This window comes from Chrysemys picta, chromosome 8, assembly GCF_011386835.1.
Source record: "Chrysemys picta bellii isolate R12L10 chromosome 8, ASM1138683v2, whole genome shotgun sequence".
In the NCBI taxonomy this organism is placed as follows: domain Eukaryota; kingdom Metazoa; phylum Chordata; order Testudines; family Emydidae; genus Chrysemys; species Chrysemys picta.
Window position 1 is genome coordinate 34,248,793 of NC_088798.1, and position 25,999 is coordinate 34,274,791.

Genomic DNA, 25,999 nt, shown 5'->3' on the forward strand with positions numbered 1-25,999 from the left:
TTTTAAAGTAATACAAATATTAATGGCCATTACTTTTTATGAAAAAAAAAAATCAACTGTGAGTAATTTTTAAATATGAGTACAGGTGCTTTTTACATGAAGAGCCAAAAGTATGTTTGCACATGTGATTTTAGCTTACTAATATTCTGGCATATGAGGGTTGTGATATGCATAGGACTGGCTTTATTATCCCCATTGTAGTGAGTTATATCTAAATATCGAAGACCACAACTTCATAACTAAATGAAATTGATAGAATTTTGTGATTTTTTTTTTTAAACCTTGTGTAGCTAATTGAATTTCTTTGTTTTGTTTTAAAGGATCAATTTGATAACTTAGACAAGCATACACAGTGGGGCATTGACTTCTTGGAGAGATATGCAAAGTTTGTAAAAGAAAGGATAGAGATTGAACAAAACTATGCAAAACAATTAAGGTAAGTTATTATTATTTTTTTTAAATCCTACTCAGCAACAATTATTCTGAATTACATTATTAGATGGGTAGATAAATATTTATGATTCTGTTGTTCAAGGTCTGTTTTTCATCAGTTGTCTGAATTAGATCATTAGTTACTTTTCATGAGAGACAGATTTTTCTGATTTACAGGTCCAAAGTGCTCTCCCCTCCTGCGTCTTTTGAACCTAAAAGATACACTCAATGGAATCTTGAGACTTTTAAAGAACTACTGATACTTCTGCACTGGTTTTGGGGTTTGCTTTTAGCAATCTTTTCACATCAGACAGCTCTTCGATTTCTTCTCTGTTGAACAAAGTTTAGCAGCAGAAGCTTTAGCATCTATTTGTTATGTTGGATTGGCGGAATTCACTTCTTTGTGTTAGAAATCTGATAGAAGTCATTCGTGAGCAGAATTTCAGAAGGTAGGAATATAAGAATGTAAAGAGCACAAGAAGTGATTGAAGTGCTCAGAATGCAGCACCATTTCGCAGCTCTGTGTTGGTTTGTTTTGCTCATTCTATCTGTTTAAATGAGGAAACCATTTTATTTGGACAGATAAATCAAAAACTTTTTCACAGACAGCACAAACAAGTCACCTCTTTGCTTAAGTAACAGAAGCTTATTTTTTGACCAACTTACAGAGGGGGGCCGCCTTATTGACTTCAGATTTGTCTGTTCCTTGATTTTTTTAATGTTGATCCTTAACTATAAAGGACTGCATTGTCCATATGTGAACTGTATTACCTACTGTGTTCTAAAATTGATATTATCTGTATTATTATGTCAGTATTATATCAAAACAAACCTTTCATTCTTTCATTTTTAATATTGTTTTGGATAAGATTTGTAATTCCTCCTGAAAAGTATAGTGCCTTGGAATTCTTGCATAGTGCACTTTATAAATTAAAAATGTATACCCTTATAATTTGCTCTAATCCAGTGGTCACCAGCCTGTAGATCGTGATCGACTGGTCAAACCTGGAGCCTCTGACAGTTGATCGCGATCCCCGGTCGCTAAAAGTCAGGCGGTGCAGCGGGACTAAGGCAGGCTCCCTGCCTGCCCTGGCCCCTCGCCTCTCCCGGAAGCGGCCAGCACACCCCTTCGGCCCCTTGAGCGGGGGCAGGGGTCTCTGCGCACTGCTCCTGCCTGCAAGCACTGTCCCTGCAGCTCCTGTTGGCCGCAGTTCCCTGTTCCCGGCCAATGGGAGCTGTGGGGGCGGTGCTTGCAGGGAGGAGCAGTGCGCAGAGCCACATGGGCCCCCTCCATGAGCCACAGGGGCGTGTTGGCTGCTTCCGGGAACAGCGTGGGGCTGGGGTAGGCAGGGAGCCTGCCTTAGCCCCGCTGCGCCTCCAACTGGGAGCCGCCCGAGGTAAGTGCCACCCAGCGGGAACCCGCACCCCAACCCCGAGCCTCCTCCTAGAGCCAGCACCCCAAACCCCCTCCTGCATCCCAACCCCTAGCCCTGAGCTCCCTCCTGCATGCAAACTCCCTCCCAGAGTTTGCACCCCTCACCACCTCCTGCATCCCAACCCCCTGCCCGAGGCTCAGCCCAGAGCCCCCTCCCATACTCCGAACATCTCGACCCTAACCCAGAGCCTGCACCCCCTCCCGAACCCCAACCCCCTGCCCCAGGCCGGTGAAAGTGAATGAGGGTGGCGGGGAGCGAGTGAGCGGGAAGGTGTCGGGGCCTCGGGGAAAGAGCGGGGTAGATCCTGGGTTGCACTTAAATTCAGAAAGTAATATTGTACATAAAAAGTTTGGAGACTTCTGCTCTAACCAGTCATTTTCTAGAGCACAACTAAAGAGGAGCAAAAGAAGAGGTGTGTTGTGTAAAACTTATAATGTCATAATATGTTAATGGGGAACCAAAGAATGGGCAGATTATTGATTGTTGCAAAGTTCCAGGAACATGGATCAGGACAGGTAGAATTGGATATGCAGTAGGTTAACAAAGTCATTCAGTGATATGCATATTTAATTTGTCCTTAATTTATGATTGGCAAGAAGTTGGTTTTATTGTGTGTCAAATTATTATACTGTCAATGGATACTTGTAATGAACTATCAGATGTTGTTTTTGATACAGTAACTGTTGATGAAAGGGAGGAGGTTTGTTTGGTTTACTTCCTCTTTGTCAAATCAAAACAATTCCAGAGATTAACTCCTTTTTGTTTTTATTCTGTTCAGCACATTTCTTTCATGCTAACACTGTTGTAGTGGGAGATACAACTTTCTGTTATGTGATGCAGAAGTATAACTAGCGTAACTTCAACACAAAATAAAATTCTGAATTTGTTCAGCTGCTTTAAACTGGAGCGAGGCGGAAAAAGCCACTCCTATGGATTCTGGATGAGCGTTGTTCTCTAATTATGTAATATTCCGTGATCTCTAGAGTCATCTAGTTGATTTAAGTTAGTTATAGAAAATGTTTTGCTTAAATCGTAATGGTGATTATCCACTGTTGACTAATGTGTACTACTGAGTTGTTGTTTTTTCTTCGTAGCAGATTAATGTACATTTCAAGCCACCTTGAGACATATTTACCAAAATTGCTATATATAAGAAACAGAGAAACGTTATTTAAATGTAAGCTTAAAAGTTAAGATGGGAATGCAGATTACCACCATATGTGTTTGTTTCTCAAATCTGTTTTCCTTTGATTGGAGCTGAAAACTTAAGCTGTTGTTTGCCACATCCACATTTGGATAATAAATTTTCATTTAGTGATTACCTTAAGAACCAAAACATATGAACTCTCATATTCCAAAGAGATTGTTTTTTTGTTTGTTTGTTTTTTGTACTCAGATACCACGTAGTTCCTTTCTATGGTGTTTTGTCTTCAGTTGAGTGCTTTTTCTGATAACTTATTGAGATATTAAATTAAAACAGTTTTGTGATCAGTGCTCACCATAACTGTTAGTTGGTGCTATTCCAATCTTTCAAGCTACTAGAGTGCCATTAAAAGTTGAGCTTTTCCTTTAAATATCAAAAGGCCTGGAAGTTCTAATTGCATTGCTTCATATTCTGTGAAAGTAAACTTTAAATATAATTCACTTCCAAAATCTCCCTTAATGGAATATAAAGATTGCAGGTCAAATTCAGAGTTGATTGCTCCAACTGTATTGAAGTCATTTAATCAAAACAACTTTTAGAATGTCAATGAAACTGCACCCACTTGTAACGCTGCTTACAGCACTGTATGGACCTAAAGACCATATGCAAAATTGAAGATAACTACACCTCTATACAAATATTTACAGAAAAATGCTGTAATGTAGTGACTTGAGGCACTTGATGAGATTTACATAACTCCATCCTATGTTACAGAAAATAGACACATTTCCTTGAAAGCTAGTACTACTTCCAAAGAGGGTTGAATTGGGAGATCCACGATATACTTTAAAAGTACTAAGCATCTTAACCCCTAGATTTCATTAAGCAATAATTATTTCATCCTTGAGTCTTTTCACCAAACCAGAGAGCGAAGTGGTCTAATCCTGCCACTAAAAAAATTGACCATCCTACTTTCAGCTGCAATAAAATGTTTTTTAATCTAGAGCCCTCATTTTGTCCCCACTTTATTTTTAATTATATTAATTTAGTGCTTGCGCATGGTGCTGAACTGACCCTGTTAGACTGTGAAATAATTTGTTCATATACAGACTTGGGCACAGCACAGGTAGGGGTAGTCCAAGATTCTCCACTCCACCCTACTGGTGTGTGTAAATCTTTTTCTAGAAAGGCCACTGTTAGGGATGAGTTCAGTTTCTGTGCCCTTAGTAATCCTAAGAATCTCTGCTGAAGCCATTTAATTAATGTGAAAAGTGGTGCCCATATGTACACTGTGGATATGTGTCCACTGAGTAAGGGGCCATAACTAGACTGGAAGGATTAGATTTGTATTGGTAAATACTGATTTCACCGTACACACAAACTGATGAAAAAATATTTCCACTGATACTTTGCCTATTTGTAAATTTCAATTAAGAAAAATGCTGCTTGAAAACTTAGTAGAGTTTGATTTAAGGATATTTACTTGATATATTTTGACATGTAAAGTTGACAATTTGTGTTTTAACTGTTATAAAGCTTTAACTTTTTCAATCTCATACTGTTGTTAAATTATTATATATGACCCTCCCATAATTTCCTACAAATGCAAAAATGTAAGTAGATAAAAGTTGGGGGAAAAGATGCTTAAAAATAAACATTGATATTATCCATCAAAATTATTTTTTAAAAATATCTAATTCTGCCAAGCTTAGCCATAACTCATTTCACATAGGCTAGCAACGGCAATGACTTTCAATCATTACTAACCTGGGTGGGATTTAAATTGATGTCCTAGTGGTAAAAAGAGTCATATTCCATTGTCAGCTTTCTAAGCCATCAACTCTTTATTTTCTATCCTCACAATGACAGAATGAGTTTTCTTTATTCTGTAAATGAGAAAGATCCTAATAATATGCTCTGCTAAAATAGACTCTCATTATTTTCCAGTGTGTTTGCTTTGTATTGCAGAAGATAATTACAATGCTAAACAAACTGTTCATCATAAACTCTTTTAATAAATCTTGTGACCTTAAAGATTCAAAACGTTGTGGGTTGGGGGTGGAAGAAAAGATTAATCTGAGTTGTCATTAAGAACCTGACAGAATAAAACGCTTCATAGTCTAGATTCTTACTCTTCAGCTTCACTTTAAGTCCACCATGCCTGCAGTGAGCTCCATCTGGGCAGATCCCTATGTCAATGCCTTACTGATGGGGGTATAATTGCCAGTTCCTCCTCCTACATAGAGCTAGGTGAATTTTTAAAAAAATTCTTTTTGTAAATGGTATTTTTGCCGAAAAATGTATTTTTTGGATCTCTGAATCTATTCACAATTCAGATAGAATTCAACAAATAATTTTTACTACTTTTTTTTATTTCAAAAATGTCAAAAAATTTCATTTTGACCATTTTGAAATGTTATATTTCAACTTTTTATGTTGAAATGGTGTTCCACTTTGAAATTTGGCCAATTAAAAAAAAAGAGAGCGAGAGTGTGTGTGTGTGTGTGTGTGTGTGTGTGTGTGTGTGTGTGTGTGTGTGTGTGTGTGTGTGTGAGAAAACACCTGAAAATGATCACATTGAAAAAAAAATGTTTGTGGTTGACCCAAAATGTTTTGGTTTATTTGAAACAGTTTCTCTCCCCCCGCCCAATTCTCAATTCAGCAAAACGTTTGGAAAAAATAAAATTTGGTCCAGACCTAACAGACTTCTTATTTATTAGATTTTTTTTGGTTTGGCCTCGTCATCTGGACAGACCAATATATTTAGATTCCAAGAGCTAAACTCAAGTTTAGATACAAATGTCAAACATTTTTCTTTTTTCCAAGAGATACCTGTCTAGATACTTTCTAGAGTGCTGCCTGAGCTTCTATTCCTTATGTCCTCACAAACTCCCTGGCACCTAAGGGTTATTTTCCAGGACATCAGTTCATTTTCTCTTTGCTTTTCAAGACTTGGTGTTCTCATTTTAGAATAGCCTTTTGTGCTCCTTTGATCGTTCTCTCCATGCCTTCCGTTTTTCCTCCGACTCTTGCACTCATGATCTGTCTTTCTATGTTTATTATCTTTTACACTTATTGAAGCCTGAGCTATTTACTGTTTGCTGAGTCTTTAGAAAATCTGACAAAATTCGATGCGTCAAATTACAAATTCATGTGAGCAGGATCCAACTGCTGGCTAATTTGGTTTAAATGCTACAGTGTGTGTTGTTTTTGTTTGGGGGGAAGGTTGTCATAAGGTATTTCTGTCTTCCTAGAAATGATTAATAAAAATAGCATCACACTGGAAAAATAAAACTAGAACAGAAATCAGCATGCTACTAAGTCATCAGTAATCATGACCCTCCCCCACTGCCATTCTAAACTGTATGCTTTATATTAAGTGGTTTTCCTTTCTTATCAGTAACATGCCAGAAAATCTTCTCTTGAAAAGGCTCTTGCACAGTTGCCTAGTTACAGCATTGTTATGCTTATTATGGATTTCACCTTCTGAATAATAATGAGGTGTATTTTAGGAGTTCCCTGTTTATAATGTAAGCCTCGATATAAAGAGTGTAAGGCAGGAATATAAAATAATATCAGAAAAAGCAACATAGGAAAATGATTTTGGGTGCCAAGGAAGAGGTTTTGTCTTTTTTGACATGAGAAAAAACACAAACCTATCCAGATACGTGGAGCCTTGTCTGCTTTTAATCTCTAAAAGCACAGCAAGTAGAATTTGCACACAAACAATGGGCTCCGTGATATTGGAGAGAAATTTTTGTCTATACCTCGAGAGTAATTTGCCCTCTGAAGTAATTTTTATTCATAAAATGATTTAGAACAGTAAAAGTTGAATTTGTGAAATAGTTCTGGGCATCATAGGTATACAAGTATTTAGCTCTGTATCTTATTGGTGGTGTTTATATAATCTCTTACGTTACACATTTTCAGAAGTTTTGGATGGAAAAATGAGCTCCCCCTTCAGCTAATATTAGGAGCTATATTTTAATATAAAGCAGAAAGGAGATGCCATTATGAGCTCAGTCTTTTGAAGGGAATAATTGCATGATGAGCAGAGATATGCTGGTAGTTGGAAAAGTGGCTATAAAAATGGCATTGTAGGTTACTTTATTACTTTATTGTAGAGGGCGCTGGTAGTGATGCCTGTTGTTATAGTTAAAATTGCCTAACACTTCCGATTATAAGACACTGTTTTCAGTTGCTTATAACTTTGCCAAACTTTACTTATTCAGGCTGAACTTTCCATGCCTGATGTCTGCTTCAGGCTGAATATTTTTGAAAGATCAGTTCTGCCATTTCTGAGAATAAAATTATGAAAAATACTTTGCTTTGTCTGTGTTAGAAAATTCTTACACCATTTCATTAAGAAGCTCTAGCACCTCCAAGCTGTCAGTACCTCTGCTGTCAGTAAATAGATGTTAAACCCACTGGAAAAACGTCTTCTTGAGTGATTAGCTGATATAGTGGATGACATCCTACTATGCATATCAGTTACTATGGTAGCTCAAGTAGAGGAGGTCTGTGCTATAGGTCTAAAGGTTCCAGTTTTGCCGATAACCATATTGACCCCCATATAGGTCATGATGGATTTATTTTTTTACTTTGCTTTTTAAAAAGTAGGAAATTGCATGTAAAAATAAAACAATATAGTAAAATAATGTTAATGTTGCAAAGTCAAGCACTCAAAAATTAGGAAAGGTGTGAAGGGTGAGAGTATTAGTAAAATAAGTAGAGACAGTATGGCTTTTGAGTTACACAGCAGAGCAAGAGAGTGCTGTTCTTGCAGTCACCCTTCCAGTGTAACTGCACTTTTAAATCCTAGGACTGTGAACAAAGGGAAGCCTGGGCAAATGCTATCCTAAAGGAATATGTAAATAATATGCTAATTTGTACTGCTTTTTATTGTTTGGATTGTAAATGTATAGTGTGTTGTTTCAGTGGATAAAAATCTGTGGCAAATGATATACAGGATGGGGTATGCAGTATGGGGTCTGCAGTATTGGGGATGGTATTAGCAGCCTAAAATGGAAATTAGGAAAGTTAGGAACTGCTCTGGATATGAATCAGGGTTGTGTAGTGAATGAGGTGATTGTCTGCACGACCCCTGCCTCATTTGTTGTGGAAGTTGGAAGGTGTGCATTGAATGAGGCAGGTTACTGCAGGAAGAGAAAGGAGCATCTCATGATTCAAGTAGCTGAGTGCCACTTTGGAGAACTGAGTTCTATGTCTGCCTCTGCCACAGAGTTCCTGCGGGATGCTGGGCATTGCCAAGCCATGCAGCATTCCATGTACATGAGGAGAGGGAAGTAAACCCACTGTTCCTTGGCTCACAGATCAGATTAAGATCTCTTCTTCCACACTGGCTGCTGCTTATATTTTTGTGCACTTCTCCACTGAGCATTGCTTCATACCCCTTCCATACAGAGGCAAGTATCATTCCCCCCCAATTTACATATAAGTTAAGAGAGGTTGAACAAGGTCACTTCTGGCGAAACTGGGACTAGAACCGAAGTCTCTACTATGACAGGCCCAAGTCTTGCCTACTCTGTCATACTGCCTCTTCACAGAATGTTGCATATCTGTGTACTTACAACTACTTTTCTAACTTCTAGGTACACTTCCTTCACAGAGGTAGGAATAGAATGCAAAAATCCTGATCTCCAGCATTCTAGTGCTGCTTGTCAGTGGGTTACACAACAATTTGCTGAAGTGTCACAACCTCCCCAAAGGGCCTGGTCCAAATAGAGAAATAACACTTCTTTAGCTCAAGTGTTAGATTGTCTGCGCTGGGAATTGCATGGTTCAGAAATTAAACCTTAATGCTGACCTGGGGAGGGTGAGAGTTGGGGAGGGTTTCTTCTGTTTGCACATGATGGAATTTCTTCCCCCTCCCCATTTTTCTCTTTGAATAACTAGCTTATTTAATTCACAGTGAGAAAACATCCTTAGACACTTTTATGGATTAAAAAACATCCTATGTGAAAACTGTGTTGCAACAAAAAACATAGGTGATCCACATTTTGGTGCTTTGTCACACTGAAAAGTGTGAAGGGTGAGAGTATTAGTAAAATAAGTAGAGACAGTTTGGCTTTTGAGTTACACAGCAGAGCAAGAGAGTGCTGTTCTTGCAGTCACCCTTCCAGTGTAACTGCACTTTTAAATCCTAGGACTGTGAACAAAGGGAAGCCTGGGCAAATGCTATCCTAAAGGATATGTAAATAATATGCTAATTTGTACTGTTTTTTATTGTTTGGATTGTAAATGTATAGTGTGTTGTTTCAGTGGATAAAAATCTGTGGCAAATGAAATACAGGATGGGGTATGCAGTATGGGGTCTCAGTATTGGGGATGGTATTAGCAGCCTAAAATGGAAAATATACAGGAGTTAGTTCTGCTATTTGCCTTTCACATTGCAGCTACTAAATGGATTTAATGGTGAAGAAAGTGCAGTATACACAGTATTTTACCAAAATATCTGGGGAAGAAATTCATATGCTTTCAAAATACTTATAAACAAACCTGACACCTCTTCAGACTGTACTCATTGCCATCTTCTGTTGGCTGCAGAAGACTCTTAACAATAAAGTTGGGTGATACAGATTCTGTTGTGAAAGGTTTTAATAAGTACTGACAAGAACTAATGCTCTGCAAAAGTCCATGACTATTACGGAAGGAAAGCTAAAGAGTTTTCTGCTAACATGACCACATTGGACACTAGAGCTATTGAAGTAGACTCTTAAATTAAATAGCAGAAAATCTTCAGTAAATTCAAGCAAAAACTGAAGAGAATAACAGGTTGCATAAAACATGATAAAATCTGATCGTATGATAGAGACTATTGGAATTACTGGAAAATCAAATAAAATGTAGAAATATTAGATTTAAAGATGTGCCAGTGGCCAGAGAAGTGCCAGATCCTCTTGTATTTTGTTAAAATTATGGTTGGTTTATTTCACTTTGACACAGAAAATTATTCTGTATTTGCTGAAAAAGATACAAAATTCCTTCTAGACAGAGGCAGGGAGATCAGTAATGGAGCTATAATTGCAACTTTTGTGGTTTATAAAAAGTGAGAGAATTTGAAGGCTGTTAGAATAAAAAAGATACTGCAGTATGAAGATGTGATCTTTGTCCGCATACTGACAATAGGGGGGTGGGGAGAATTAATTGTGGGTTTGTTTTTTTTAAAGGCAGGACTCTCATGGTGTCCTAAAGTTATCTTTCCGGCTTTCAGAAAAGTTGTTACCGGTGGCAATAAATCTTATTTTTGGGGACAGTAAATCTGGTGCAGCCAGGCTGGAATGGGGGGAATATATGCTTTGGAGAAGGATTGTATTTGAAAATTGACACGCAAGTATTGTTTCTCTCTCTCTCTCTCTCTCTCTCTTTTTCCCCTTTTTGTAAGATTGAGGGCACGTTATGTTGCATTGGCATGTCACAGGATTCTTTATAATGTTGTTCTACTGCATTTCAAAATTTAGGCACTAATCTTGCAGTTATTTCTGTAGCAGTGCATCCCTGTGTTATCAGTGTCTGACTAGAGGACTTAGTGCAGCAAATGTGTTGATCAAGACTGCATTGAGTAGCATGCAGGTGCACGGCTATGTCCATTAAAGTAAATGATGCTCCTCAAAAGCACAGCAGTCTGTCCACGTGCTACATAGAGCATATTAGGGGCCTCGGTCTCTTTTTTTTTTTAGATTATCTTTTCGTAGCTTTTGAACTGTTGATATTTCCAGGGACACTGATGATGTTTTCAGGTGTAAGGTATTGCCTCAATTTAAAAAAAGATTCTGCATCTTGCACCCTAAGAATCTGCTCATTTTCAAAACAATGACTGTAGTGTAGTTAAAATAACTTTTCTGAATGTCTGCTGAAAGCCAAACCCTGGTCACTGGCTTTCTCTGCAAACAGTCATGAATGTGGTACCCAGAATGACTGTATGATTTGCACTTTGCTTAGCTGTGCCTGTCTGTATCATTTGTGTCTCCAGGTAGGATAGTAAATGTAATATAAACCCTGCTGTTTGTGAGCCTTTTAAGTTGGAGGTGAATAAATGAGGTGATTTAGTTGCTATGGCAACTGGTGCCTTAAAATATATATTACTCTGTTGGCTTCACTGCGTTTACACCAAAATGAGTTTGCCCTGTGAAGTCGTATCAAATTCTTGGTTCAAATAGTTTACAGTATGTGACCCTAGTGCTGCAAAGAGACCTTCACTGGTATAAGGCTCTGCCCATGAATATCCATTGCAGCACTGGGGCCTATTTTTTATCGCTATGTCCCTCTCCAATTTTTATTTATTTATTTATTTATTTGAAACTGCAACTAGAAAAATGCTTTTATAATACAGTATATATACTTTTCACCTTTAACAGAAATCTGGTTAAGAAGTACTGTCCCAAACGTTCATCAAAAGATGAAGAGCCCAGGTAAAATATATGTATTTAAAGTTTTACATATATAAATAGCAAATACCACTGTATATTGTTTAATCTTTAATGGAACTTTTTCTGTGTAATATTTTTGACGGATAAATTAGCAAATGAATGAAATCAGGACCTCCTCTGTTTGGGTTCTTGTTCCATTACAATTAAATATCACACTTTACTGTTCCCACTATTGACTTCTTAAAGTGATGATAGTGTGGTAATTTGTATTAGCAGCTTTCCAAATTAAACTTCATTTAGCATAAGAGTTTGAAAGTGAAGTTTTAGTGCAATATATATATAGATAGATAGATAGATATTCTGGCATTACTTTTATAGGATTGGGAATAATTTGGCCATAATGTGTGTTTCTTTTTCTCACAATTTTTATTAACCTTTTGAGAATCCTGGGAACGTGTTACCAGTGCAGCTCTGCAGACTTGGGTTTTGATTGCATGCTGAATTGTCATTTAGTGAAGCTCAAGTGTGTTACTCTGGCAACTTGCTTTGCCTCCAAGAAGCAAAGTAGATTTGGATGACCATTTGCATGTTAAGCAACTCCATTGTCAGTAGTGTAAAGATGCATCTACACTGCAGTGGGGAGATGTGATTCCCAGTTCAGGTAGATGTACACGCTTGAGCTAGCATGCTAAAAAATAGCAGTGTGGCTGCAGTGGCACAGCTGGCATCTTGTGCTAGCTGCCTATGTATGTATGTAAGATCTCCCATGGAGTTGTCCTTTGGAGGCTAGCCTGAGCCACCACCAATGCTGCCATTTTTAGCACACTAGTTCCAGCAGAGCTAGCACATGTAAGCCTACAATCACTCCCAACTACAGTGTAGACATAGCCTAAGAGAAGTGCTTGTTTTGCTATCCTTGTCATTGATGATTTTTGATGTCTGATTAAAACACAGTGCTAGTTTTTAAAGTATAAATATTTGGACTATGAATGAAAGAATGGTGAAAACCTAAGGATATCATGTGGGATGGATTTCACGTTGCAGCCAGGGAAGTGCTATGCAGAAATGCCTTGGGGAACCCCACCAGAAACACCTCAAGTTCTATTCAAACCCACCTCAAAGAAATCTGAACTGCAGGAGTCAGGATTTCCAACTCCACAATGGAATTCAAGCCCTGCCAGCTTTAAGAAGATGGCAATATTCCATAATTAAAGAGAGATGCATATTTTAATATGGTGACTGTTTTTGTTTCTTTCCTCCCTTCCACACACACTTTCTACCCTTATTTTTGCCCCTCCCCCTCCCCCTTTTTAGTGCCAGCCATAGTGGCACCTTACCTCCAGCCAAGAGGTGGGCAGGCAAACAGGCAGCTGTCTCCAGAGCTGATAGCAAACTTGTTCTGTAGATCATCCATCGGGATGCATATGAGTGGTATGATTGGCATGTTCCACCCTCAAGACCAAGCACATCATCTCTGCAACAAGTTCAGCCTCCGAGCCTAGGGACCTAAGTCCGTTCCCAAGCTCAGGCCTCTCAGTTGGCAGCTTAGGAGATACCACTATACTGCAGGGCCTTCCAGGTAGTATTCTTATTCTTTCTTTTCCACTCCCCAAAATCCATGTTCTTATAAACTGTGTATGAAGAGACATTAGAATGTGGTACGTCTTAGGCCCAACATAGGCTTTCCCCACTGTGCATTTTCACTGTAGTTCAACATTGGTCTAAGGCTTATTTTACAGTGTATCTAATTTTAACACACTCTATGTTCTCTTAATGGCTAAATAAAGAAGTTCTCTTAATGGCTAAATAAAGAAGTAAAAAAGTACTTAGTGAAAGTAAAAATCAATTTCACCTTGTGTTTTTTAATGTGTATTTTGTCAGGTTTACATCATGTCTAGCCTTTTTTAACATCCTTAATGAGTTAAATGACTATGCAGGACAACGAGAAGTAGTAGCAGAAGAAATGGGACACAGAGTATATGGAGAACTAATGAGATATTCTCATGATCTAAAAACAGAAAGAAAAATGGTAATTCCTATATTCTTATGCAACAATAGTGTATAAAATGACTGTTTTCATTCAAAAAATCTGTATATTTATTTGTCCAGTCAGTAGTATAAATGTGACACTAGTTTCAATTATAAGTTTTATGTGCAACTTAATAGAACATCAGAGTAGCTCTCTTTAATACATAGTTACTTGTTATGATGTTCAAAATACAAATATAGAATAGTGCTGTTCTTGCATGGATGGTAATATCTCCAATAAAGTACCTTGATAAATTAGTAAGCAATTGACAAAGCATACTGAATGTAAACTAGAACAGTAATGTTAACAGTATCTGAGATTTGTGAAAATGTCTTATTTATGCCCTTACAGCATCTTCAAGAGGGGCGAAAAGCTCAGCAGTATCTTGACATGTGCTGGAAACAGATGGATAATGTGAGTTTTTCTGTTAATATTAATAGCGGACAGTTCTACACAACTGTTGCCATTACGTTTGCTTTTGTGTTTTTGATCAGTCTGTGTTTAGTGTTTATCACTGAATGATCACATTAGATTTATTGTTCAGTAGCCAAGACAGAATACAATGTACTTATAGTTCATTACTTAATTCATTTCTCTGTAAGTTGTTATTCTCTGTCGGAATTACCCTTTTGGGGTTTATGTGACCTAGAGAAGTAGCTTTCAAATATATTAGAATTTTCTTGAAAATAACACTCCATCCTATACCCTGGAGGCATCTACTAGCAATCCTTCAGCCTAGCATTCCTTCAGCTATCAGTCCCTTTTCTCCTAGCCTGCTCTCATTGTAACTACCTACAGTTTATTTAAGAAGTAGCTTATTTTGTGGAGCAGTTTCACTAATTATGTTCCATCTTTTCACATTTTTATAGATTTCCTGCTGCTTTCTTAGTAGTTGTAGTAGATTTTCTTAAGTTTCTGTTCTTACTAATTAACCTCAAATTAACCCAACTGTGTTTAAAGACTTGAAGGTATGTAGCATTTATTTATGCATCATTTAGGAAATCAAAGCTTTAAGTCTGTCCTCAGCACTGTACTTGATCAAGATGGCTTGTAACAAAAGGTTTATTCGAGAATACCACTATAACTAATGTGTATTGTATAGTCCTTTTTTGTTTATTTCACTTTCAGTCAGTATAAACTCAGTTTAATAGAGGAATACAGGCAGAGTACTCCAGGGTTCCATTCTTTGAAAGGCCCAGTTTAAAAGGAGGCAGAACATAAACTCTACTTTCCATGAATCAGTAATACTTTTGAAGTGATATTGACACAGATTCCCCCTGTGCCAATGCACCATCCTTAGAATGTGTTGCATCTTGGTCAGATATCCTGAAACAATGGTGGAGAGATGGAAGATTCATATTTAGGAAGGCAGAGTCAGAAGACTGAAAGATTTTGAAGACACATGCTTTACATAAAGAAGAGAGGATAAGCAATAGGATTTCAAAATACTTCATTTGTAAAGTGTCAAGAGAGGGTAGCAGTTGGTGCTGAAAATTGTTCCAAAAGGTTCAACATTCTTTTTTGGAAATCTTGACTATTGTTACTAAATTTTTGGAAAGGAAGGTGCTAATCAGGAGGAAAATTACAAAAACATTTGCACTTCTGAAACATTTCCATTGAACCAGTGCCAAACGGAAGGAAGGAAGAGAGAAGGGAAATCGTTAAATCATTTTAAGGTGAACTAATTTTAGAACAGAAGTGAAAACTGAGTTAATCCCAGATTTCTATGCTGAGTGGTCCCCATTTACCAGACTGAGGGACATGCAGTGCAGAAATAAAATTTTAATTGACCTTTTTTCCCCTCTTCTCCGTGAAATCCACAGGGCACTGCTCAGTTCACTGAAGATGGTTATTTAAAACTTATTTCTGTGCTGAATGCCCCTCCAATGATGGGTAAATTGGAAAGACTGTTTGTCTCAGTTTTAATTTTTAGCTTTCCAGTTCATCTTTGAAACTTCAGTATTACAAACACTTACTTCCCTCTGAATGTCAGAATAAATTAGAATCACAAATCTTTGTGATTTTTCTGGAGTCAATCATCTGTCTTGGAAATCAAGGTGACTGAAACTGAAGAATTCTCAATATCTGCAGAGGAATATATTTCAGGCACTATGGAAAACAGCATTACCGGTCCTGAAAAACACCATTCAGGCAGATGCTAGCACTTCATGTGCTCACATACTTTCATCATTTATTGGTGTGTATGTCTCTTCCTTAATGTATTGTTTCAAGTCCCATCTAATTCCGGCTTAAAAATAAGGAATTAATAGGGCTTTGGTAAACCTGATGGGTAACAGCCTTTTCTCACCCTGGATGTTTAATAATGGGGCATAAAATAGAGCTATCACGTGTCAACAGTCAGAGACCACTTTACAGTAAATGTGTTGAGAATTGCAGTCTCAGTAGGTTGGCAATACCGACAGTGCACTTCTCTGTGAGATACTCTCAAAATACATGAAGATACGTTGTCTTTGGCTACAGAGTCTCACAACAAACCTCTGAAGGCTTAATCTATGCTGTGAAATCTTACCATATCTGACAGATTTGTCATCAGTAAGGTTAGCTGATATGATGCCAAGTATGGGTTAGTGTGGTCAGTGTAGACCAGGACAAACCTTGTTCAGCATCGTGTCAGAGGGTCTAATAGTGGTTAGCTGAGACATTGCTGAACACTCTTTGTTCTGGTCTATGCTCACTGCTAAACCGTGCTCAGTATCTTGTCAATTAACATCGTTGTAACAAATTGGTTAAATAAATTAATTTTAAAATTTTACAGATGTCTGGGTCCGGTCCAGATTTGGATTTTCTTCCCCGGTCTCTCTCCCCGCCCCTTCCCCCCCAAATCTGAGCTAAAATCTGGACCCAGCTTTTCTTTATAATTAAATTTGTCTCTGGTTGCTTGTATAATATTTTTAAAACCTATTTTGAACATTTCTGTGCTGGCACCTCATTAAGGTAAATGGAGCAAGTTAAAACCCCTGGAGAAAGGGTGGTTTGACTGCAGATCGAACAAGACAGCAGTGCTTTGATTTTCAAAGTGAAGGCTCTTCTCAGCCAAGATTAATGGAAACTTTAAATGGAAGCTTAGATATCTAGCTTTTGAAGTTGCTGTAACTGTCTGTTGGTTTGTTAATGCAATATGATTTTCATGATTTTTATAGAGCAAAAAGAAATTTGAAAGAGAGTGCAGAGAGGCAGAAAAGGCACAGCAAAGCTATGAAAGACTGGACAACGACACCAATGCAACTAAGGCTGATGTTGAGAAGGTAAGACCCATGACACTTCTTCCTCTCCTCCTTCTTGTTGTTACTATTATTAGAAAATGTTAATTTTTGATGGCTTTATGTTTTGTAGCAATATTTGAACAGCATAATATATCTATTTACATATTTTAGGCAATATCAAAGTAACAGTATAATTCATCTTTTAAAACAATGTACAGTGTAATGAGGCAGTGTGACAGCATATTGACATATTTTAGTCTTTTAATTATTCAAAGGATGATCACAGAGCAAATTACAGGTAATGTCTAAGACAGAAGCTGTAGATGGGGTTATTCGTCTGATGTAATTTGTGGTGTAATGTGCTTAGAATCTAGTTTAATGGATTCTAATGTATTCTTCTGAACCACCTTTAATCCAACGGCTGCAGAGGAAGTTTTTATGGCAGTTCCTAAATATGACCTGTAGATTGACATTACAAATTTAGTGACACTCACATTCCTTCCCTTTTTGTTAATTATAGGAAAAAATGTTTGTGCCTCCACAGTTACTGTGACTAATGTTTTTATGTAATTGATGGGAAAGCTAGTTAAAGTAATGTTACATTTCTTTTGAGAGAACACGAATGAGGCATGTTTGTACTGATGTGACTTCCCATTAGGCTAAGCAACAATTAAACCTGCGTACACACATGGCAGATGAAAACAAAAATGAATATGCTGCACAACTACAGAACTTTAATGGAGAGCAACACAAACATTACTACATTGTCATTCCTCAGATTTACAAGGTAAAACAATATTTAATACAATTAATTCCTTTATTTTTTGAGGGGGAAGAGGATTTCAAAATTTAAAGAAAGAGATCATCTTGGTAGATCACTTCAACACCTAAACTGATATAAGATATTTAAAGCATATATGTCTAGATTTTTATTAGCTTACATGTATTGTTCATAGCAGTTAGATTTAGAAATGTAATACTGTTATAGTTTCTGTGAATATTGTTATAAATAGCAAGCTTCCTTTTGTTTGCTTAAATACTAGAATCATATTGCAAAAGAAGAAAATGTTTCTTTCAAGGACATAGATTCTGTGCAGCATTCATTTAATATAAAGTGATCAATGGATGGCAACAAATGGGAAATCCCTCAAAGGTCTTGGAAGTCTGTTGAAGCATTTGGGATAACACTGGGAACTTCACAGGCTACTCCTATAACCGCATTGGTCGTTGGGGCACCATCATTGATGAGCAATCAACCAATTGTCTCCACCCCTGACGATTGTGTGTCAGTGCTTGAGTCTCTGCAAAGTCCATTCTTGTCCACTCTTTTATGTTGTCAATCCATCTCTTCTTCTGTCTACTTCTTCTTCTCTTCCCCTGTACTGTCCCTTGGAGAGGCCAGATCTTGGAGAGGCCAGATGATCTTGTTACATGGCCATACCACTTCAGCTTGCGCTTCTTCACGGTCATCAGGAGGTCTTCATATGATCCAGCGCATTGGGTGACGATTTTACGGAAGTATCTCATCTCTACTACCTGCATTTTCCGTTCAAGTTCTGCCGTAAGGGTCCATGTCTTGCACACATACAGAAAAATGGAGATGACCATTGTGTGCAGCAGTGTCAGTTTGGATTCCAGGGAGATGTTCTTATTCCTCCAAATTGGCTTTAGCTTTGCCACTGCTGCTGCTGTTTGCACAGTTCTTGCCTGAATTTCAGTGATGATTGCCCCTAAATATTTGAACTGCTTCACTGTCTCCATCCCTTGTCCACTGACAGTGATATGTGAGCTGATCCCATCATGTTTGTTTGTCATCAGCTTGGTTTTCTCTGCACTGATTTCCATGCCATATTTTGTGGAGGTTTCATCCAATTGTTTCACAGGATTGTCAAGTTCATCTTCGCTGTCTGGCAAGTCATCAATGTCATCAGCGAACCGAAGATTTGAGATTGTTTGCCCCCAGTGGTGACTGTGCATATGTGATCTTCTAGGGCATCAGTCGTTATGCGCTCCAAGTAAATGTTGAACAGTGTGGGCGAAAGAAGGCAGCCTTGCCGGACTCCAACAGTGGTGCAAAACCACTCTCCTGTTGTGTCATTGACGAGAACTATACTGCTGGCCTTGGCATACAGTTGTTTAATGGTAAGAATAAGCTTACGACCAACGTTGTACTTCTTCATGGTTGCCCAGAGAGCTTCGTGCCATACTCTGTCAAATGCCTTCTTGAAGTCAACAAAGACATGGTAGATGTCCTGCTGGTGTTTGTAAGTACTTCTCACATAGAACACGAAGGTTGAAAATCTGTTCTGTAGTACTTCTTCCAGCACGAAAGCCAGCCTGTTCTTCAGCGATGATATTGTCTGCTTGTGGCTTCAATCTGTTCAATATGACTTTCAACATCACTTTGCTGGGATGGCTAATTAAGCTTATGGTCCGGTAATTTTGACACAATTGCAGTTGTCTGTCTTTGGCAGAGTGATGATTAGTGACTGTGTCCACATGGAGGGCCACTCATCGGTCTGCCAGATCTTGTTACAGATCTTGGTGAGTACATCTATTACTATTTCTGCTCCGAATTTCATCAATTCGCTGGGATGTTGTCAATACCTGCAGCCTTTCCATTCTTGAGTGATTTCACAGCTGTCTCCACTTCTTCACATAGTATTGGAAAGTCATCCTCCTCTGTTCAACCTGGGCTGTCTAAGATACTAGGATCTGCATTTGTCTGGTGGTTGTATAGATCAGAGCAGTAGTTTGTTCACCTATTGATGATGTCCCTTTCTTCTGTAACTGTTCCCTTCTTTGTCTTGAATTGCGTTAGCTTTGGTCCATCTTTTCTTCATCGGATCTTTTGCAACTTGGAAGGCTCCTTTGCTATTTTTATTATTGATACACTCTTCAATTTTAGAACATTGTTTTTCAATCCATATCTCCTTGGCCACCTTCATTCCTTTCTTGATCTTTCTGCCAATCACTCTGTATTTATCAGCTCCCTCAGTGCTGTTCTTGTCTCTCTTAAGTTCTCTTCTAATATCACACATTTGTAGTGTTTCATTTGTGACCCATGGTTTTGTCTTCTTACGATGTTTCCCAAGGATGTCCATTGCTGACTCATTCATTACAGCCTTGAAATTGTTGGTCATTGTTTCTACGTCTTCCTCTAGAGCAAGCAGTGGGGCAAATTTTCTGCCGATCATTGCTTGGAATGACTCTGCAAAGTTTCGGTCTCTGAGTCTGGTGAACTTTGGCCTGATGATTTTCCTTAACTGCAGCCAAAAATTTAGCATTACAAGGTCATGATCACTTCCAATATCAACACCAGGAAAGCTCCTTGTTTTAGCTCTGTTAATCCCAGAACGAAATCGGTGCATGCCAGGTTGATCATCTGGATGCTGTATGTGCTCCTAATGTGTTTGCAAGAACCAGATTGTTATAGATGACAAACTCCAAAAGTCTCAATCCTCTCTCATTGGTTACCGCATTACAGAAAGGGCCGCAATAACCTTGCCAATCAGCCTATGCGTCAGTACCCACTTTAGCATTCCAATCTCCTTGTGCAATCAGGATAGCTTTCTTGTGTACCTTATCAATGATGTCTTGGAGTGACTGTAAAAATCTTCAATTTGATCATCGTTATAGTCTGTTGTAGGGAGACAGACTTGTACCACTGTCATTAAATGGTACTGCCTTTAGATGGACATGAGTCCGGGGGCAGAATAGGCCCACTGCTCCTCCTGCATCTCATAAGAGGCGACTAAAATGGGGCTGCCTGGAGAGGGATGGGCTCCACCAGGTTAGAAATTTGCCCAAGACTCACCATATGGTAAGCAAGTCAACAATGTCCATACCGGATTGATTGCAGCCCAGGTTGTTAATGACTGCGCCATCCGTCTCCCACCAGGGCAGATGCGACAAGTTTACTACTGGTGTAACCCCAACAAAGAGGATCCGTGGAAGAGATAACATCACCACAGCCACATGGAATGTAAGAACATTGAGACAATTGGGAGGTTGAAAGAACGCATCTGAAATGGTACAATATACCTGGCACCTCCTAGGAATCTCTGAGGTCAGATGGAAGAACTTTGGAGAGGTATTAACGGAAGAAGGCCATATATTCTATTACAGTGGAGAGGACAAACATGTCAACGGTGTAGGATTTCTTGTGCATAAAGATATCAAGAATTCAGTATTAGGATGCCGCCCAATGTCCAGCAGGCTTATTTCCATCCGTCACAAGCTACTACTCAGAATCAAAGTGAGAGGAAACAGAAGAAGAATGAAAACCTTGAATTCATTTACACGGTTAATAACCTGAGAAAACTTGAGATTTTCCAGGAGCATGGGAGAGGATCGCAAAAGAATTATTTATTTGAAACTCTAGGAATCCCATGAGGAAATTTTTTTTTCCTGGTTAAGAATGCTACCTCCAGTGGATCTGTCAATAGAAGACTAAGGAAGGAATTGTAGAACATACCTGAGACTGCAGAAATCCGTGTATTAAGCAAAGACCCAAGAGGAACATTTTTTGATCATTTTTGTTTTCTCTTTTGATCAGAGACTTGGTTTATTACATTTCTCCAGGGTTAAAATACTTTTTTTTGTTATGAGAAATTACTCTTGTTTCCTGAAGTCCTCAGCAAATATGATCCCAAAGACCTAGTTTTGTTTTATTACAGTGACTTCCAACCTTTTTTCATGTGCGGACCCCTAAAAATTTTCATATGGAAGGTGCAGATCCCTTTGGAAATCTTAGACATAGTCTGCGGACCCTCAGGGGTCAACAGGCCACAGGTTGAAAACCTCTGTTCTATGGTAACAGAAGCCTTTTGCAGACCCCTTAGATATAGTCTACAGACCCCCCAGAGGTCCACGGAGCACAGATTGAAAACCACTGCTTTCTAAGGCTCTTACTTAGCACTTCTTTTTATTGTTTGTTTGCAAGTGTTGAGTAATATTTACAAGCAAATAATTACATGACTCAGCTGTTATAGTTTTATCTCAGGGAGATCATGTGAGATGCTGCCTGAGACATCTGCTTCTGTTAGGGTAGATTTAGCAAAGGCTTAAGCCTACCTCAGATCCCAATTATTGTAACTAATAGGCTGAGTTTTCCATAGATTTTATAGTGTATTTTTATAGTAAGAGTGGGATGAGCTCTGGATATGCATCATTATATAAATAATGGATTATTGTGTTTTTGTTTTTGTTTTTAAATTTGCTCAAGGGTCTCTGGGATTTTGAACTTACTGGTCCCTTTTTCTGTTTTAAATGTAGGACTAGCCAACATCCTATGAGATACTTGGATAAGAAATGGTTCTAGTTGGCTTTCATTACAAAGCTTATGTAACATTGATTTTTTTCTTATTTTCCAGCACACGTCTCTTGCAGGAAAGGGTTTGTGTCTTAAATGGGATATTAGAATTGTGTCTTATTTGTACATGATATTCATATCTTTTCCCAATGTTTTTAATAATTTCTTTTCTATTGGCAATGTATGTGAAATGGAAGGAAAGTTCAAAACAAAAACAAGACTTAAAAAAAAAAACCCTCAAATTTTTGTCAGCTAAGACTAGAAAGAATTACATGGGTGGGAGAGGTTAGAAGGTGGGAAATTCAGCCAATTGTCCTACACAATTTTCCAATTTTTATTTGAAATGTTTCCTAGTTAAAGGAAATGTCTATGTGATTAACGGGGTGGAGGATAGAGAGGAGGAGCAGACTGTGACAATAGGAAGCCTTGTGTTTCCAAATATTGTCTTTAATAAAGAGTATCCAGTCTTCCTGATTACACTGTGTTCTGTACATCTTTTGCTAAAAAGGTGTCAGTGACAAAATGTATTTATAGAATATTATTTTTTATCTAATTGTATTCAGTTTTGTCCTAATACTGGACAAAGAAATTCCATACTTTGTTATAAAATGTCTCCTGAATCTGCAGGATAAACAAGGGAATATCAGTAAACAAAATCATATTATCTTTTTTCTTCTTTGTAGCATCTTCAAGAAATGGATGAACGGAGGACCATCAAGCTTAGTGAATGTTATAAAGGTTTTGCTGATTCTGAGCGCAAAGTTATTCCCATAATCTCTAAATGTTTAGAAGGAATGATTCTTGCAGCAAAATCAGTTGATGAACGCAGAGTAAGTGAATTCAGCTCATTTTCTTTTTTAATATGCATGAGTAAGTTAACTAATATGGGAGCCATGTGGCATATTATTGAAAGGGGGGAAAATACACTAAATATTTCAGATTTATATTGTCCACTTATCTTTTAATCTAAAAGAACCAAATCCTGAAGTTAACCTCGTCTTTGAGCATTTTACCTGAATAAAAAATAAGTTATGACTTCAGGATTTAGTCGAAATGCTAATTTCCTGTTTTGATGTCAGTCGTCTACATCAAAACTTTTTCATGCTTTTGGCTCATCTCTGTTAACGCAACCCCACTGGTACTTAGTACTCAGGTTGGCTTTGCACAAATGATCACTCCATCTTAACAGTCTGTTTTGACAACTATGGTTGGGTAGCCAGGCCTGGATTAAACCAATGTGAGTTTATGATCGGGATGCTTCTTGACTGGGAACTGGGTTGACATCAATTTATTTTATATGAGCTACTGAAGAGCTGTCTGAAATAGACAGACAGCAGTTTGATCTCGCAAAGAACTAAGTGTAAAGACTGGTATGGTTGTAAAGTCCAGTACTCACAAATTAGAAAATTCCAGAATTGTCTGCTTGTGCAACCTTAATTTGACCCCGTGGTGCATAGCTTTATGACACGGTCTTTAAATTATATGATCACACAATATATATGTAAGATACTGTATTATGGGATTGATCCTACTCACTGAAATGGGAGTTTTGTCATTGACTTCAGTGGTAGCTGCACTGGACCTTATGTTAGTAATATATAAAAACAAAACATTTTATAAAAAGAATTATATTGGGAAAGTATTTTTCATGTGTAGTTAAAACAATTTATAGAAAATAGTATATATGAAAGCTCACTAATATGTCTGAAATAGGATGTATAAAAATTAATTATTACTGTGGAATGAAGGCAGATGCAATATTTGGTTTAATCTATAATATTAATATTTAAAACTACTGTGTGTTACAGAATCTAAGTGTTATTTTACAGATGGAAGATTTGAGTCAGAGGGATTTATTGACATACCCAAGGCTATAGAGGGAGTCAGTGTCAGAATTGATCCTATAAATTTTGGATTTCATGCTTCCCAGTCCCACAGCTTAGCCACTAGACTACACCTCTGAATAGATTAGATCAGTGATTTTCAACCTTTTTTCATTTCTGGACCCCTAAAAAATTTTGAATGGAGGTGCGGATCCCTTTGGAAATCTTTGACATAGTCTGTGCACTCCCAGGGGGTCTGCAAACCACAGGTTGGAAACCTGGTTTACATGATAGTACAAGTGCTAACAGGAAGACTGTATTTGTAAATGTAATTATTCATTTAGAAAGACTATTCATGTCTGGAATTATCTTTTATGCAGTCCATATTGCTTCTGTTGTCTTAGGTGAGCATGTTTATAGCAAGGCAGTGCAGTAAGATTCATATGTGCAGATTTTTTTTTAAGCTCACTAATGTTGCTTATATACAGGATTCTCAAATAGTGATAGACTCCTTCAAGTCTGGGTTTGAACCTCCTGGAGACTTCCCATTTGAAGATTATAGTCAGCATATTTACAGGACTGTCTCTGATGGAACCATCAGTACACCAAAGCAGGAAGGAATGAAGATTGATTCAAAAACCACTGTGGGCAAGGCTAAGGGCAAGCTGTGGCTTTTTGGAAAGAAGCCAAAGGTAAGAATTGTGAAGTTACTATTCCCAAATAAAAATGTGCTCAGGATTTGTAGTTTGTCGTAGAAGGAATTACTTCTTTTAAAGGTGACTCACAAAAGAAAATTAAATTACATGCTTTCCCCTTTACTTTGCAGGTAGAGGTACCAAATGGATTCTACTATTTGTTGCTGGTTTTGAAAGTTTGTGATAATATTTTCATAAAAATGCTTTCTGTTTGAAAACATGAAATATTTGGTCATATAGTAAAACATCTAATTTTTCAGAGTTTCATATGGGCAGGTGCCAAAGGGAAAGCTTAAGACTAAACAAATAAAAGAATTAATAGTTATAAACCTACTTTTGATAAAAATGTTAGAACAGAGATGTTACTCCTCTCTTACTTCTGTGCATGTAGGTTTAATTGACACTTTCTGTGAAAGATGTCTTCATGGACCAACAAAAGGGGCCACTAATACTGGTGTTGGCTATTTAAATAAGTAATTGAACATACAAAGATTAAATTACATATATTTTAGATCTTTTTTACTTGTTCCATATTAGAGCGTATAAACAAATCATTTAATTATTCCCACAAATTTTAATGAGGACTTTCAATGCTGCTAGTCAGTAGCAACTTAGTGAAATAGAAAAGCTTTATTATGACGAAAGAACTACTCTCCAGACTTCTTTCCAGTTGGGATTTATGTTTTTGCAGATAATATTCCAGATACACAAGTCTTCTCTAAGGGGAGAGATAGAATATCTAATTCCTGCATCCTCCTCATAGCACATTTTCTAATTGCTCCTGTATGGTAGCAATGAAAACCTGGGTTATTTACTTTTCATCCACTGTAATTATTAACTGTAATATATCACTTTATCATGCTAACATATTTTACTAGTATTTGTCTAGAGGGCTACACGCAAGATTAGGACTGAATTTAAATTAAAGGACACCATCAATTTGAAAATCATACTTCTGCCTGAAAATTTTAGCCATGGTCTCATCTGGTGTAAATTGGCTAGTGCCATTGTAGTAATGAAGCTGTGCTGATTTACACCTGCTGAGGACCTGTCCTTTTGTCCTTACTTTAGTTACAGTTAACACCTAAGATGACTGTAGTTGAAAGAAGGTATCAGGGGAAAAAATTCTCTCTCTTCCCCAGTTTTACTTTGTACATTTGATAGCACTTTGTATATTGTCACTGTTTCCTTTGTAGAGTCATGCTACAATTCTGCAAATACTTACACATTGAGTAGTGCTGCTGAACAGAGTGGACCAAATCATGCGTAAAGTTAGTCATATGTAATGGTTACGTGCATTGCAGAATGGAAGCTTATGTCAGTGTTTCTCACTTTCTGGGGGGGGGGGGAAACAGTAACAAAGGAGCATACTTTTTTTAAGAAGTATTTTTAAAAAAATCAGAGCATTATTTAAACAATTTATAACAGAAACTGGATTTTTTTAAATTGAGTTTAAAAAATTCTGGTTGGCAAACTAGCTGGATGTTCAGGGTAGCCTTTGTGACTCGATGT

The 25,999-nt window shown here is 37.7% G+C and overlaps 1 protein-coding gene across 12 annotated transcripts in view; it reads left to right on the forward strand.

The window, feature by feature from the left end:
- The window catches only part of FNBP1L (formin binding protein 1 like), a 96,995-nt gene that overhangs the window by 56,664 nt on the left and 14,332 nt on the right, over window positions 1-25,999 (forward strand). For 9 of the 12 annotated variants that reach the window (XM_042840587.2, XM_065555575.1, XM_005311918.5 and 6 more), the window contains exons 2-9: window positions 321-436; window positions 11,391-11,444; window positions 13,284-13,431; window positions 13,783-13,845; window positions 16,593-16,697; window positions 17,314-17,442; window positions 22,653-22,799; window positions 24,281-24,484. In XM_042840587.2, the coding sequence (XP_042696521.1) occupies window positions 321-436; window positions 11,391-11,444; window positions 13,284-13,431; window positions 13,783-13,845; window positions 16,593-16,697; window positions 17,314-17,442; window positions 22,653-22,799; window positions 24,281-24,484 (966 nt within the window). Of the gene's footprint in view, window positions 1-320; window positions 437-11,390; window positions 11,445-12,843; window positions 12,982-13,283; window positions 13,432-13,782; window positions 13,846-16,592; window positions 16,698-17,313; window positions 17,443-22,652; window positions 22,800-24,280; window positions 24,485-25,999 lie in introns of those variants that run through there. The other 3 variants (XM_065555576.1, XM_005311922.5, XM_024103200.3) reach the window with 3 other exon arrangements.